Source organism: Antrostomus carolinensis, unplaced genomic scaffold (assembly GCF_000700745.2).
Source record: "Antrostomus carolinensis isolate BGI_N321 unplaced genomic scaffold, ASM70074v2 scaffold6132, whole genome shotgun sequence".
Classification (NCBI taxonomy): Eukaryota; Metazoa; Chordata; class Aves; order Caprimulgiformes; family Caprimulgidae; genus Antrostomus; species Antrostomus carolinensis.
The window spans coordinates 1-13560 of record NW_010298835.1 but is presented as its reverse complement, the minus strand read 5'-3'; the positions used below and the strand labels follow the sequence as shown (position 1 = coordinate 13560).

The following is a 13560-nucleotide window of genomic DNA, read 5'->3' as shown; positions in this document are numbered from 1 at the left end:
CCCTGAAGCTCACGCAGCTCCTCACACACAGTCCCTGAAGCTCACGCAGCTCCCCCCCACAGAGCCACGCTGGTGCTCGCTTTACACCTTTTTTTTTTCTTCTGATTCATGGGTAAGACCAGCACACAAGAATTTTATCTGACAAAAACAAGTGTTACTTTCTACTGTGAAGTAAACAGCATCAAACATTGCTGACTACCCGTACTTAGCTCTGGTGACAATGTTAGCTGCAACACATTAAAATTGGAGGAAAATCAGAATCAATACTAACAGTAAAATAAGTGGATTATGAGAAATCATACCTTCCTTCCCGCTTTTAACAAAATTTAGAGAAGCAGGGTTTGAGAAGCATACTTACAAAACAAGATCAAGTTGATAAAACCTTTGATGTATTCATTCTTATTTTGCTTGCAATCAATTTAATACCTTTGAAGTAGAAAAGGTCCTGTACAATAAAGGACTTTTTTTTAAGTAAAATGAAAATGTGCCTGCTTGTAATACAAAAAACTGGCATATTAACTAGCCCACAAATGTATAGTTCTGTTGAAAAGCAGCCATTTTCTTCACCAAAGCGTAACATATACCCACAACTCCATAAAAGGAGGGACTCCAAAATTAAGTCTGAGAATTTGGAATCAGGATTTATATGATCAAGAGGACTACAGCAGGCACCAGCCAATACACATCAGCCCTGGTTTTTCATGCTCCTACAAGTCACTTCCTTGCAACCATTTATTTGCACTATCCTTTAGATCTTTAAAAATAAAATCCCCACAACCCGATGCCTGCCAGAATAGCAGAACTGGTTCACCTCGGAAGCACTAAACCCCGGGAAACTGCTCCATCGGAAACTGTCCTTGGTGTTTCTGATGTCCATGGCAAAAGACATAGAGTGGTTGAACTTGCTCCTCTGCTGTCTCTGCAGGTTATATTCCTTCCATTTGCCAAAAAACATTCCAGGGATCATCGGTTGTTAAGCAGTGCTTTGAGTTGCACATGCTTTGGTCTTTACTCTGTTGAGTCGGTAGTCAACATAAATCAGGAAAACCTTTTACTTTCCCCACTGTGCTCTACCCAAGTGCCCAAAGAAACTGAGACAGTGGAGGCAGAGGGAACAAAAATTAAATGGAAGGTCTGCATAGCAATGGGTTCATGTACATACTAAAAATATCAAAATACACTGGATCCAGCCCAGAATGCTAGCTGCTATTCGTTTGCTCTTTTTCTGAAGCTTGTAAAAGTAGTAGTTTCTTTTTCCTATATTCTTCATTCTCCTGCTCTGCTTCCTCATCTATGGATTTTCTTATACATGCTTTTAGTTCCTCAATTCCTTCTCCAGTATATGTAGATACAGGAATTACATCTTTGAATTCAAGTGTATTTGCAGGGATCATTTCATCCTCTAGTAGGTGTATGAAGTCTGAAAAATAATAAAGAAAGAGTTAGTACGACTGTCAAACAGCGTATCACTACAATGCCCATAAAAATCCCAGTAAATTTAGAAAATAAACATTCATAAATTACAGTAATAAACACAATGGCAATTAATATAGAATAGTATTTGCTTAATTAATCTTTAAAAAGATAGCTAAAGTCTCAGAAGACAAGCACTAACATAGCAGTTATACCATACTTAAGCTCTCATGAGAGGGTTCTATACCCTTCCTTTAAGATGAGTAGAAAGAAATCCCAAGTTGGAGAACATGGGAGATGGATGGTTTTAAGCCTTCCTGGTTCTCATGCACTCCAGGATATGGGAAGAAATTCACCCCAATGTAATAGCAAAATTGAAGTAAACCTATGTAGGCATGTCCAGCATTTTCATGTGTTTTCGCCAAAGTCACATGATAAATTGTATATACATCTGTGTCTGTAAGGGGACCGTCAATGCAGGTTACCGTTATCCATAGATACTAGACTGGAAATTTACTCTCCCATAACAGAGCTGGGAAAGACCATCTAGGATATCTCTATTTAATAAAATACCTCCCCAACAGCGAAGCCAGCACTACAGGTGCATACAAACAGCTCTAAAGACAGGAAGTGTTTTTAAAACATATGTTCAAATAATTAATTTAATAGCTGACTTCAGTTTCAAACAACTCCTTGCCAATGCAGAGCTACCCCTGATGAAATCTTATTACTACTTTTGTCAAAGGTAATCATTGAAAGTTAATTTACCTTGAGGATTCTGTAGTTGTTTCATAAGTTCATTCAAGTTATCTTTTGCACAAGGCAAATCTATTTTATTAATGGCAAGAAGTGCAGGCTTTGTTAGAAGTTCCTCTTTGTATAGTTCCAGTTCCTTAAAGACAAGCAAATTTGCCTTAATAAGTATTTGCAGTTTAACAGGTGCTACTTCAATATTCCATCTCCTCTCTCATTTGTTTAACTAACTGCCTAAACAGTCTTTCATGCTTAGGCAGCTGTGAGATCTACTCAGGTGCTCAAGGTTGATGTATTAAAGCAGGATGACAGAAAAAAAATAATGTTCAGTGATTTTTTACTCAAATACAGATATTTCAGGTAAACAGGCTGGCCAATTCTGAAACAGCCTTGGTTTTGTTTTTCTGGTATCTACAAACACAAAATCATCAGATCTATGAAATGTATACGAAAATTATTCGGAGTTTTCCAATTCTTAAGCATTTTAATAGCCTATGGTTAATATCAGAAATAAAATCACAACCATGAATAAGCTAAAAATAAACAGCAGTAGCTGAAATTAAGAAGATTCATCATCTTAAGTCACATGGTTAAGAGACAGAACAGCTGCTAAACTTGAAATTACATTAAAATGCTTTATTTTAATTAGAAGCAATGGTAAGAGATGGAAACACAATGTCTGCGAAGCTGGGGCCTGATGTCTGATCTCTGTTAGGCTCTGCAAGGGCATCAAGGCAGGGATTTAACTATACCCATGTACTTCTACTTCCTAAAATGCTACTAGACCAAGGAACTGAAGATGATGTGTCTTTTCATCTTTACTTAAGAAATATCCCACATGCTGTACAGATTAAGGAAGGAAGTTGTGCCCAACATACAATACAGCAGTTTCACCTGAAGAGTTGAAGTTTTCATCATTTTTGAGAATCCTAAACTTGTAAACTGATCTTATATTAAAAATCCAAAAGACACAATAACACTGGAAAGTTTTTGCTCAAACTGAGCCTCTTTCTTGGCTTGACACATAACTACAACTGTCAATTAGGAAGATGAGAACTTACCTTTGTTAGAAGCAATATAGTTTCAAAGGCTGTTCTGAACTGAGTCTTAATAGACAGCTGAAACCCAGAAATATCAACCTGAAAAAGTTACACAGAAACAAGCTTTGTGGTATTAAATTATGTTGCAGTATCAAGGTACTTTCCATCAACTGCTTTGCAGTAAAATGTCCACGTACATGCCCTCATTCCTGTGCAAATAACAGAGGGCATCTGTACACTGAAGTAACACCATAGACTCTGGGAACACAAACTGGTTGGTTCTGATACAGTGTTTCTCAAAATCTGATTTTTAAACCTCTTTTTTAAAATCTCTTTTTTAAGGGGATCTTACAGAAAAAAAAAGAAAAAAAGAAAAAAAATCACTCCAAGCTTTAACTATGCTTGGAACACTTCAGTGCTCTAAATTAATTGGCAAATTTTAATGATAATTTCTATTTAAGGATTTATCATCAGTTGTTTGAGCATTCCATTCTGAAAACAGTGTTACAGCTATATTTATCATAAACCCTATAAATTACAAATTATTTCTTAAATGCCAACTACATTTCAATTAAAACTCATTTTATTTACTGCATTGCCTTTGATCTCAATAAGCTGTAAATCTGATTTAACTTACAACTAAGAGAAGCTGTTTGGTTCTCTCTACATGTTTCAGAAATTTATGGCCCATTCCTTTGTTTGCATGTGCACCTTCAATCAGTCCTGGGAGATCAGCTACTGAAATCTAGGAAAACAAAAGTTTCAAATAAAACATGTTCAACAAGCAAAAATGGTGATTTTAAAATATCAACATCTATTGTCATTGTATATAAACAAAAGAACCCAGACAAAGGAATGTCAGGAATATCTGTTTTGAGAGGCTCCTTTTATAACTCATAATAATATGCGTATTCCTTCGAACTGTGTGTGGGATCAGTTCTCGGGAAGTCTGCACTGGCTGCTTCAATACATTTAGATCTACCATCAGAAGCAGATTTAAACAAAATGCTACTATTACACAGACATTGTGCTCCTCATGTTCCCCCATCTATTTATTTCTATCTGCCTGCAAAGTAGAAAATAGAGGGTAATAATAATACCTCAGCAGAGATCCTGCAAACTTTACCTATTACCTGAGAATAAAACAGACTCTGAAAGGGAAGAAGATTAAGCTATCTATAGAATTCAAAATGTCACTGGAAAAGAATAAAGTCTGTTGGCTATAGAGGATCTTTACTCCAAATACAACCCACTTAACATTGTTCCCCTGAGCATGAGAAGCTCCAAGAATTCATCTTCTCTTCTTCAACTGAAATGAGATTTTGATTAGTGTACAAGCTTCCAACCAGAGCCCAGCAAAGACTGTCACAATGGACAGGGCTCCTGTCATTTTCTCTGCTGAGGGCTGTACACAGTTGTAAAGGAGAGCTGAGACAGACCAAAAAAGAGCAGAATACTAAAACCCCCAAGTATCTACTCAGTAACTCATAGAAAGCCAAGACAGATAGTGAAGCAAAGAAGAGCAAAAGTAGGGTCTCCAAATCTAATAACCATTTAGGCAGCAACTGGATTCAATTAAACAATGCCCAAAGCCAGCACACAATAAAATTTCCAGTGTGCTACCTATTGCAGAAGGGGCTTTCTGCTATGAGTGAGTTACACTCCCACTCATTTGTCACACTAACTTTTAACCATTATACATTTCCTAAATATTTGAAGCCTTGCTTCAGAATTTTCCACCTACAGAGACAGGAGATACAGCTGGATGAACCACAGACTTGTACAGGGAGAGACTAACTGAAACAGGGAGTTAGAACAGAAACATCCACTTCCTGATGTGATGTGTTTGGGTGCTGTAGTACCATCATCACCACCTTCTCCCCCAAATTTAGTTCTCTTTCAAAGAATAGTTTTTTACAGAGTTTATAAAGAAACTCATATTCTCTCAAAAACAGCACTTGGTTCAAATATTCTGATAGAAAACATAAACACTTCTGCTAGTTGCCATGCTCTGGTACTAAGACCTGAACCCAAACTCCTACTCAGATGCTCTACCTGTGAGTGTTTTCTTTTCCAAGTAGTAATGTCAGATGGCACCAGGTAACCTGTATGTATTTTCTGCTTTTTAATGTACTATGATAAAATAGCAAATTTCTATATATTTCCCTAAAAATGTCTAGGGAAAAAAAAAAAGAAAAGATACAATGAGCCAGTCTCCCTTCAGTGACACAGGACAGTCACCTCAATTACTGCTCTTAGTTGCTTATGCTGTTTTCAGCAGTTGCAATACTGAGAGATGAAGTACTTCCTCTTACTCATAGATGTTCCCTGTGATCACAATCACTAGCTACCTTGATTTTTAAAAATAGATATTTTCTCCATATAGTTCCTATATAGCATCCAATACTGTAGTATAAAAACCATGGACTGCAGAAAGAGCCAAAAGTAAGGGTCATTGGCCATGACATGAAACAGATTGCAGGAAAGACAGGAGTGCAAGCAGTTCTCCTGCTGGAGAAAGACAGACCAGTAAGAGCAAGAGGTTGTGATTCATGGTAGGTAGTTAGCTTTTTTAAAAGGCTATAAACAATCTTGTTATTTCCAGCACAGTTTGGTAGGATAAGTTACCCTAAACTAGCAGATAAAGTGAATATACAAAAAATTTCCCTTAGATGTGTGCACCTCTACAGGGAGCCTGACAAACTAGACTTACTTCCTTTAATACACGGTTTTGTTAAAGGTCGTTAAATGAAGATTTCAAGCATCAGCTACTGAATCCCCCTAAGATTATTGCTTCTGAAAGTGAAAAGAGGAGTCTTCTGTCTTTTCACATCTGAGAGGTATGCTTTTCTGGTTAACGCGTCTAAAACTCTTTTGTGCATTCGCCTTTTATCTTGGAAGTGATGAGTCCAGTACTGCATGTATCATACACTTCAAAAACAAAATAAAAGCACACCAAAGATTCAAGCTTGAGGAATCAAAATGCTTGCTGTAACCTTACGTGAAGTTGGGGCCCAAAATCTATTAGCAAGAGTCTCATTTAGCATTTTATAGTGGATACTGTAGAAAGGATTCCAGCCATCATACACTTATCTGACAACTTTACCTGAAGAAGCTGGATGGAATTGGGTTCACAAAAATTAAGGTGGTAGGGCGATAGCTCCACCAGTCCTCCAGAGCTACAGCCTACCACTAAAGGAAATGTACCAGATACCTCACCTCTCAGGTAGTGCACTATCCTGGCTGTTCAGGCAATCACTATCACTTCCTACTATTTTAGGTTTCTTTATTTAAAAAAACCCAACCAACCAGCCAAAAACAACCCCCCAAAAAACTAAACCAAACCACAGAAGGAAGTTAAAGCAGCCAACCTAAAAAGCTAGAACAGCAAGTTACAGTGACTGGGTTATATTCACTAAATTCCCTGTCATTCACTAATGCCTATCTCCAGCTATCAGACAAATGTGCCTCTATTTAAAATCCATTCTGAAATGACTCATTCAGTCCAGAGACCTCTGTACAGCCAACATGTAGAAAATTTGCCTCTTTAAATAAAAATAACAGGTTAGTCTCTGAAACAATGATTTTTTCAAAGTCATAAACTTAACAAGAATATACTAGGATGCAGCAATCTCAATTCTGTACACAAGCTCACAACTCTTAAGACTATGAAGCAGGGTTAGAACCACAGAAAGGAGCCAAGAGAAAATGAGAAGCCATTTATTAGTGACTTGAAATGAGCTCAACATCATATTACTGCATTCAGCTATAAAGCTCTCTTCTTGTTTCTTCATAAAAATAGTACTTTATCCACAACTCTCACTAAGTCCATGGAATGGCATTTTATATGTATACACTATAGACACATACATGAAAAAACCTATCAGTTTCCTTTTTTTTTTTTCCCTCTGAAATTATGTTAAGCAACATAACTAATCATTATATACAACTTCAACAAAGAACCAGAACTTTCATACCTACCTGCTTATAATCCGCATACATGATCTTTCCTAGTTCAGGCTGTATTGTTGTAACTATAACAAGAGCAAAAGAGAAGGGGGAGAAAACAAGATTGTTTTTAACATTTTAAAAATGCTAATGTTACAAAATATTTAAATGTTTCAGGACTTTCTTACTTCATATTTAAATGAAACAGATGTTCAGTAACAGAAAAAAGTAAGGCAAATGGGATATTAAAAATTACTGGAAAATGAATAAAGAAAAAACTAAACAAGAGAGAACAAAATCAGACCACTCAGAAAACCGGTGGTTCACCAAATCTTGGCACTGTCTGCAGTTCTGTTCCCATCACCCCAAAAAGGGAAGAGAGGGGCTAGAGAAGTCTAAGACACAAAGATAATTATCCAGACTGTGGAACAGCTTCCAAATAGGGTAAAATAACAAAAGGCAAAATGAGATAGAACTCTTCAAACTGAGGAAAAATATTAAAAGGTTGTAGAGAATCGGGAGTGGTGCAAGGTTGATAGCAATTAGTACTTGTACTCTTGCTTTTTAATTAAAGAATGATTAGACAACTAGTCCTAGCTTACCAGTAGCAAAATAATAAAGATTTTCTCCCCATTTTTCAGTTAACAGATTCAAAAGCAAAATCCTACTCTGTTACAAGAACAGGTGGCAGCTGTTTCCAAAGCATCCAAGACATAATAATGCAAAGGAACTCGAGGGTGCACATTCAGTAGACTGAGGACATTACACACCACAGAGAATCTGAGATGCAACAAAACAGGCCAAGATTAAGTAAGTGTTAAATAGACCCTGCATCAACATGCTGAAGCACTATGAGGGTGGACACATGAAAAACTGAGGTGATCAGAGGAACTGGACACTGAAACAGCAGTCTCTATTTGAAGTATTTCTTATAATTAAAAATCTGTGCAATGTATTTAGCAGGCACATGGTTATCCCCTGTTCTTTATTATAAACCTGGAAACCAAGTCAGAAAAAAGATTTCTTGCTCTCATGAACTATTACTGTTCCAAAAATAAGAGTATGAACTTACATGCATAATTTGCAATCTCGGGTTTGGCATGAGAAATCTTGCTTAACAAGGATGATTTTCCAGCATTTGGAAATCTAGAAAGAAAGTCAGGATTTATATACTGAATAAACACATATATGATTCCTGTATATTTTATTACCAAATACACTATATTACTTTAGTCGAACTGAATGCTATCAACTAATTTCTGCAGACTCGTTTACTCTGACTTTAACTCCGATCACTATGATTTATTTTTTTATTTTTAATCAAATCTGAATAATTTTTCCAAATCCAACAATGCTTCCCAAGGATGTAGGCAGGAGAGGTTTGTAAATAAACATGCAGTAGTGTATTGTGTTTGCATGGCAACGTTTTGGTAGCGGGGGGCATAGGGGTGGCTTCAGTGAGAAGCCCCCCACCCACGCCCGGCGCCAACAAGTGCCCCCCGCCGCTGGCCAAGGCTGAGCCCGTCAGTAACACCTCTGTGAGAACAGAATTAAGAGAAACAGGGGAAGAGGGGAAAAAAAAAAAGCTGCACACTTTGTAGCTAGAGAGAGGAGTGAGAAGATGTGAGAGAAACAACTCTGCAGACACCAAGGTCAGGGAAGAAGGAGGGGGAGGAGGTGCTCCAGGCAAAGGAGCAGAGATTCCCCTGTAACTTGTGCCGAAGCCCACAGTGAGGCAGGCTGTTCCCCTGCACCCCATGGAAAGGACCCACACTGGAGCAGTTTGTGAACTGTAAGTCACGAGAAGGACTCACATTGGAGAAGTTCATGGAGGACTGTCTCTCACAAGAGGGACCCCACACTGGTGCGGGGGAAGGAGTCCTCCCCCTGAGGAGGAAGGAGCAGCAGAAACAACGGGTGATGAACTGACCCCAACCCCCATTCCCTGTCCCCCTGTGCTGCTGGTGGGGAGGAGGTAGAAATCGGGAGAGAAGTTAAGCCTGGGAAGCAGGGAGGGGCGGGGGGAGGTGTTTTAAGATTTGGTTTTATTTCTCATTATCCTCTTGTCTGGTTGGTAATAAATTAAATTTGTTTTTTTCCCCCTAAGTCGAGTCTGTTTTGCCCATGCCAGCAATTGCCAAGTGATCTCTCTCTCTCCTTGTCTCCACTCATGAGCCTTTCGTTATACTTTTCTCCCCCTGCCCAGTTGAAGAGGGGTAATAATAAAGTGGGCTGTGGTGGGCATCTGGCATCCAGCCAGGGTCGACCCACCACAAATAGATTTAAGGGAAATCTTTCAAAGTCACTCAGATGGAAATACAGCATAAGCATCCAGGTCTACTTGAATTCAGTGTTCACATGCTATAGCTAATTTTAAAAATTATGTTTACATTCTAAACACCTGTCATCTAAATACATCTTATCAGTTGTATTTACAATCTTTTGATAGATAGATCATGGTTAACAGAACAATCTACAATTTATGTACCAATATCTATGCTACAATTTAGCAAAGCATATGTAAACTCTGTAAGTACACATATAAGGGGGGGGTGGAAGGGGAGCGCGAGAAAGACTTTGGGTATATAGACATGCACGTGCACAGTTTGTGTATGTTTTTGAGACAAGAAGGTTGTATGAGGGATCCTGAAATTAGGACTAGCCTGCCTTGTTACCAAGTAAGCCAGAAAGAACACCAGTGAAGCCTTAGGAGCTCACCTGTGCAGACCTGACTGTTCTAAGCTTTTCCCTTTACAAGGGATACCTATAGCTGCATACTACAACAAAAATGTTCCTTAAAGGATATGGTAGCTTTTACAAAAGCTTCTTCACAGAATGCGTCTACCCACTGAAATGGAAACCTAAATTAAAACTGAAATTATAACACACGCTTATTTTAAAGATTAATCTGAGCTGTAAAAGACACAATAGCCTTGATCCATGTCAAACTTGAAGCTAAAGTTGACATCAAAGGACAGACTATAGTCCTTACTCATAGCACCTGCTCCACACAGAAGATCACACAACACTCGAGTTCCAGTCAAACTCACGGACAGTTATTCAGCACTTTTCAGTGCAACAGCGATCAAAGAAAACTGTGGTACAGGCAACTGAACATTGGTCACAAGATACAAAGGCATGTGTCACACAGAACACCGTACACTCTCCACATGCACACATACAGAATTCATGACTTGCTAACAGCAACAACTAAAAAGAACATGAGCTAATGAAAAACAAGACTAGTGTTACATCAAAGGGCTTCATAAAGGGGTTGTACATGAGACTTCCTTAAAAAAAAGGACGTAATGACTCTTGTTACAACAGGAAAACTATGGAGGGTAGTTTTAATGCACTCTGATGTTGAAAGGTGCCTTAAAGACATTTCAGAATGTTACTCTAGTCCTCTCAGGTGAGTGTTTTGCTTTCACTAAGGTACAACATGCTCTTTGAAGTTTAAATTGCAACCTACACTACACATCACAACCTGTACCCAAACCTGATGGGCCTTTCTCAAGTCTGTATGTTTTTTACCTGATCTAATAGCAAACCACTTGCAAATCTACTGAAGGAAAAATAAACACAAAGAGATCAAAGTACAACCACAAACTATCAGAGGCTGATTCATACTCTCAACAAGAAAATAATATGCTTCTCTAATTAATTAATAATAATTATTTTTATCAATTTTAAAGGGAAACTGTCAGATAAAATACAAGCCACAGTAAAGATTAAAGAAGCACTGGTGTAAAAAAATTCCTATATTTTTGCACACTCTAAAATAAGAAAAAAAAAATTATCTATCATGTAATTACTGAAGATCACTTGAAAATTATATAACTTCAGATAAATCTTATATTAACAGAATTATTTCTAATAAGCAAAAAAAGAAAAATGTAGGTAAAAAACCACACTGCCTTCAAGTTTCCATTCTTTAATGGTATATGCCAATTAAACTATTTCTACCTCAAACCTCTTGTCATTTTGCAATTCCTATATTTTTTTTTTTAATAAGGACCATGTTGCAGGGGGGAGGGAGTAGATGCTGAGTAGACCAATACTTTTACAATTGTAGTCTGTTGAAAGCTTTCTCCAAAGAAAAATGTATTTATTTGCAGTGTTATAAAGCAGCAACATTTAAATGCAAGTCCTACTGTTCTGGTTTGTAATTACTTCCTTCCAATGTTCCAAGCTGTTTATTTGGAAGAGTAGGCTACGTAGCCTTTGAAATTCTCTTTAAAACTACTACTGAAAGGATCCATTTGTGCCAGTACCATAAAGTCAAAGACGCTATATGGATGGTGTTCGTGGCTCTGCTTTGCACCTCCTACGTAATTCATAGTATTAGCTAATAGTGTTTCGATAATCACTGCAATTGCTAAATTCAATTACATTAATAATTATATATTACCCTTCACCTACAAAAGCATAACAATACTTTCCAAATTTGAAAATTAATTTTAATAGGTTAAAGCTCTGAATTTTGCAAACTGCAAGTAATTTAAGTAGCAATGCAAATGTACAGTAACACTGATCCTCCAAACTCTCAAATTCCTTTGAAATCCCATCTGAAATTTACTACTTTGTTTTCTAATGTTAGTTCTCAAACTACAGTACTTACCCAACTAAGCCAACATCTGCTATAAGTTTCAAATCAAGATGAACAATTCGCCTCTGACCTTTGCAAGGAACGAAGTTTGTGGCCAAAGAGCCTCCAAGACCTCCGCGAGCTGCTAGGAATCTCTCTCCTGCTGCATTAAGCTCTCCTGAAAATAAATTTGCTAGTGAAAAACCACAATCCTCTGCAATAGCTCAGTTGTGATTTCCCACTTAAATCTATTTATCTTCAATGAAGAGAGAATTTTCTGTATGCTTTCTTGCCCGAGCTCTGCACTCAGAGTCATGGCATTTTTGTTTCTTAGGAAACAAATGAGAGCAATCACACCCCAGTATTCCCCTGTCATACACTTAGTCACTTCAAGAACACTGCTAAGTGCAGGCAGGCAAAGTATGGCCAAGAGGTAGTTCTGTAGCCCCTAATACTTAAATTCAAGAATGCAAGGAGTAATCTGCATTGACATGGATGTGGCTTCAGCAAACTCTTCAGATGTTCCGTATTTTTTCATTAAGATGCAGGCTATAATATCTCCCTTAGGATTAGAATGTTAGAATAAAAAAATGAAACACTTGAGTATATTATTCAACGATACCTTTAGACACTGACATGCCTAGATCATAAATGGTTCCTGTCATACATCCCAACATCCAAATCAGAGTAACTGTGAATTTAGCTTGAACTCTGAACAGTACAAGGGAAAAAAAAAACCTCTGAGAGACTGCAAAGGAACCATTGAGAGCTATTTCAAGAGCACTGAATTGACATTGACACTGAGCAAACATCTTCATCTTTTAAGCAGTGTCATAATTGGACACTTACCTGAGTTTATGGACACATCATTTACGTAAGGTCATTAATGATTCTGTGGAGGATCAGTATGGCTTCCAGCCTTTAACACCTCTTCACAAGGCCGATTTTCTTTCTGCTGCATATAACTACTGCTAGTTTCTAGAAGAGGTCCTTGCTTTTCCAACAATTTCTACAGTGTATTTTTCATCAACTCTTTGTCCAAACAAAGGAAAACTCACATATATTGGGAGATGTGTAACCTGAAGAAGTCTGCTAGATGTTATCAATAAACATGACAGTATCTTCTAGATACATTAAAACAAAGCAAAAGTTCTTACCAATCTGCTTGCCGTTGTCACAAAGAACTGAAATTCCCAGAGGCACATGAACTTCACAATCTTTTCCTTTTTCACCTTTTAGTGCTTTAACACTGAGAGAAATTAAACCAGGCTTAGTAACTTAAGCTGACATTTGCTTTCTGGAAAAGATCTACATAACAACTTTAATCAGACTCTTACGTGCTGTTGGCTCCTGTTCCAGCGACAAATCTCTTCTGGGGATATCTGTCCCTAATGCTGTTTAAGGTAGTTCTTTCTCGGGCGACGAACCAGACATCCCCACCTCTCCCTCCTTCCCCACCTAGGCGAGGATAACCCATTCCACCAGTTCCTCCTTTCACATAGAGCCGTAAATCGTCTATAAAGTTGCCATACTAATAAAACAACAAGTTTCATATCAGTATTATGTGCTGTTCATATTTCATTTTGTAGTTATTAGAAACAATGGGGTAAACCAGCTTAGATAGAACTTTTCTCTGACAACAATAATGAACGTTCAGAAAACAGACATGAAACCCTCGGAGATATTTTTCAGTAAGTGAAATGTCTGGTGTTACCGATACCTCCCGGCCCGCCCGGCCCGCAGCGCCCCGGGCAGGGGGACGAGGCGAGGCCTTGCCTCAGCGCCGGCCCCGACGCCCACGGACACACGCGAGTCACC

General features: G+C 38.0%; 1 protein-coding gene across 1 annotated transcript; it reads right to left on the bottom strand.

Moving 5' to 3' along the window:
• Positions 1-1095: 1095 nt before the first annotated feature.
• Positions 1096-13282, bottom strand: GTPBP10 (GTP binding protein 10). The gene is made up of 9 exons (XM_010162581.1): positions 13080-13282; positions 12900-12991; positions 11776-11920; positions 8227-8300; positions 7188-7240; positions 3844-3951; positions 3228-3305; positions 2182-2305; positions 1096-1420 (listed from the first exon to the last, which is right to left on the bottom strand). Exons 1-9 carry the CDS (start codon positions 13217-13219, stop codon positions 1200-1202), a joined length of 1035 nt encoding a protein of 344 aa, XP_010160883.1. The 5' UTR covers positions 13220-13282; the 3' UTR covers positions 1096-1199.
• Positions 13283-13560: the final 278 nt, after the last annotated feature.

Excerpts from the sequence above, each read along its gene's own strand:
- GTPBP10 (XM_010162581.1), bottom strand. The coding sequence starts at position 13,219 with ATGGGTTATCCTCGCCTAGGTGGGGAAGGAGGGAGAGGTGGGGATGTC. Across the intron at positions 11,921-12,899 it reads TGACAACGGCAAGCAGATTG|GAGAGCTTAATGCAGCAGGA; the intron begins GTAAGAACTTTT and ends ATTTATTTTCAG. Across the intron at positions 8,301-11,775 it reads GCAGATGTTGGCTTAGTTGG|ATTTCCAAATGCTGGAAAAT; the intron begins GTAAGTACTGTA and ends CTTTCTTTCTAG.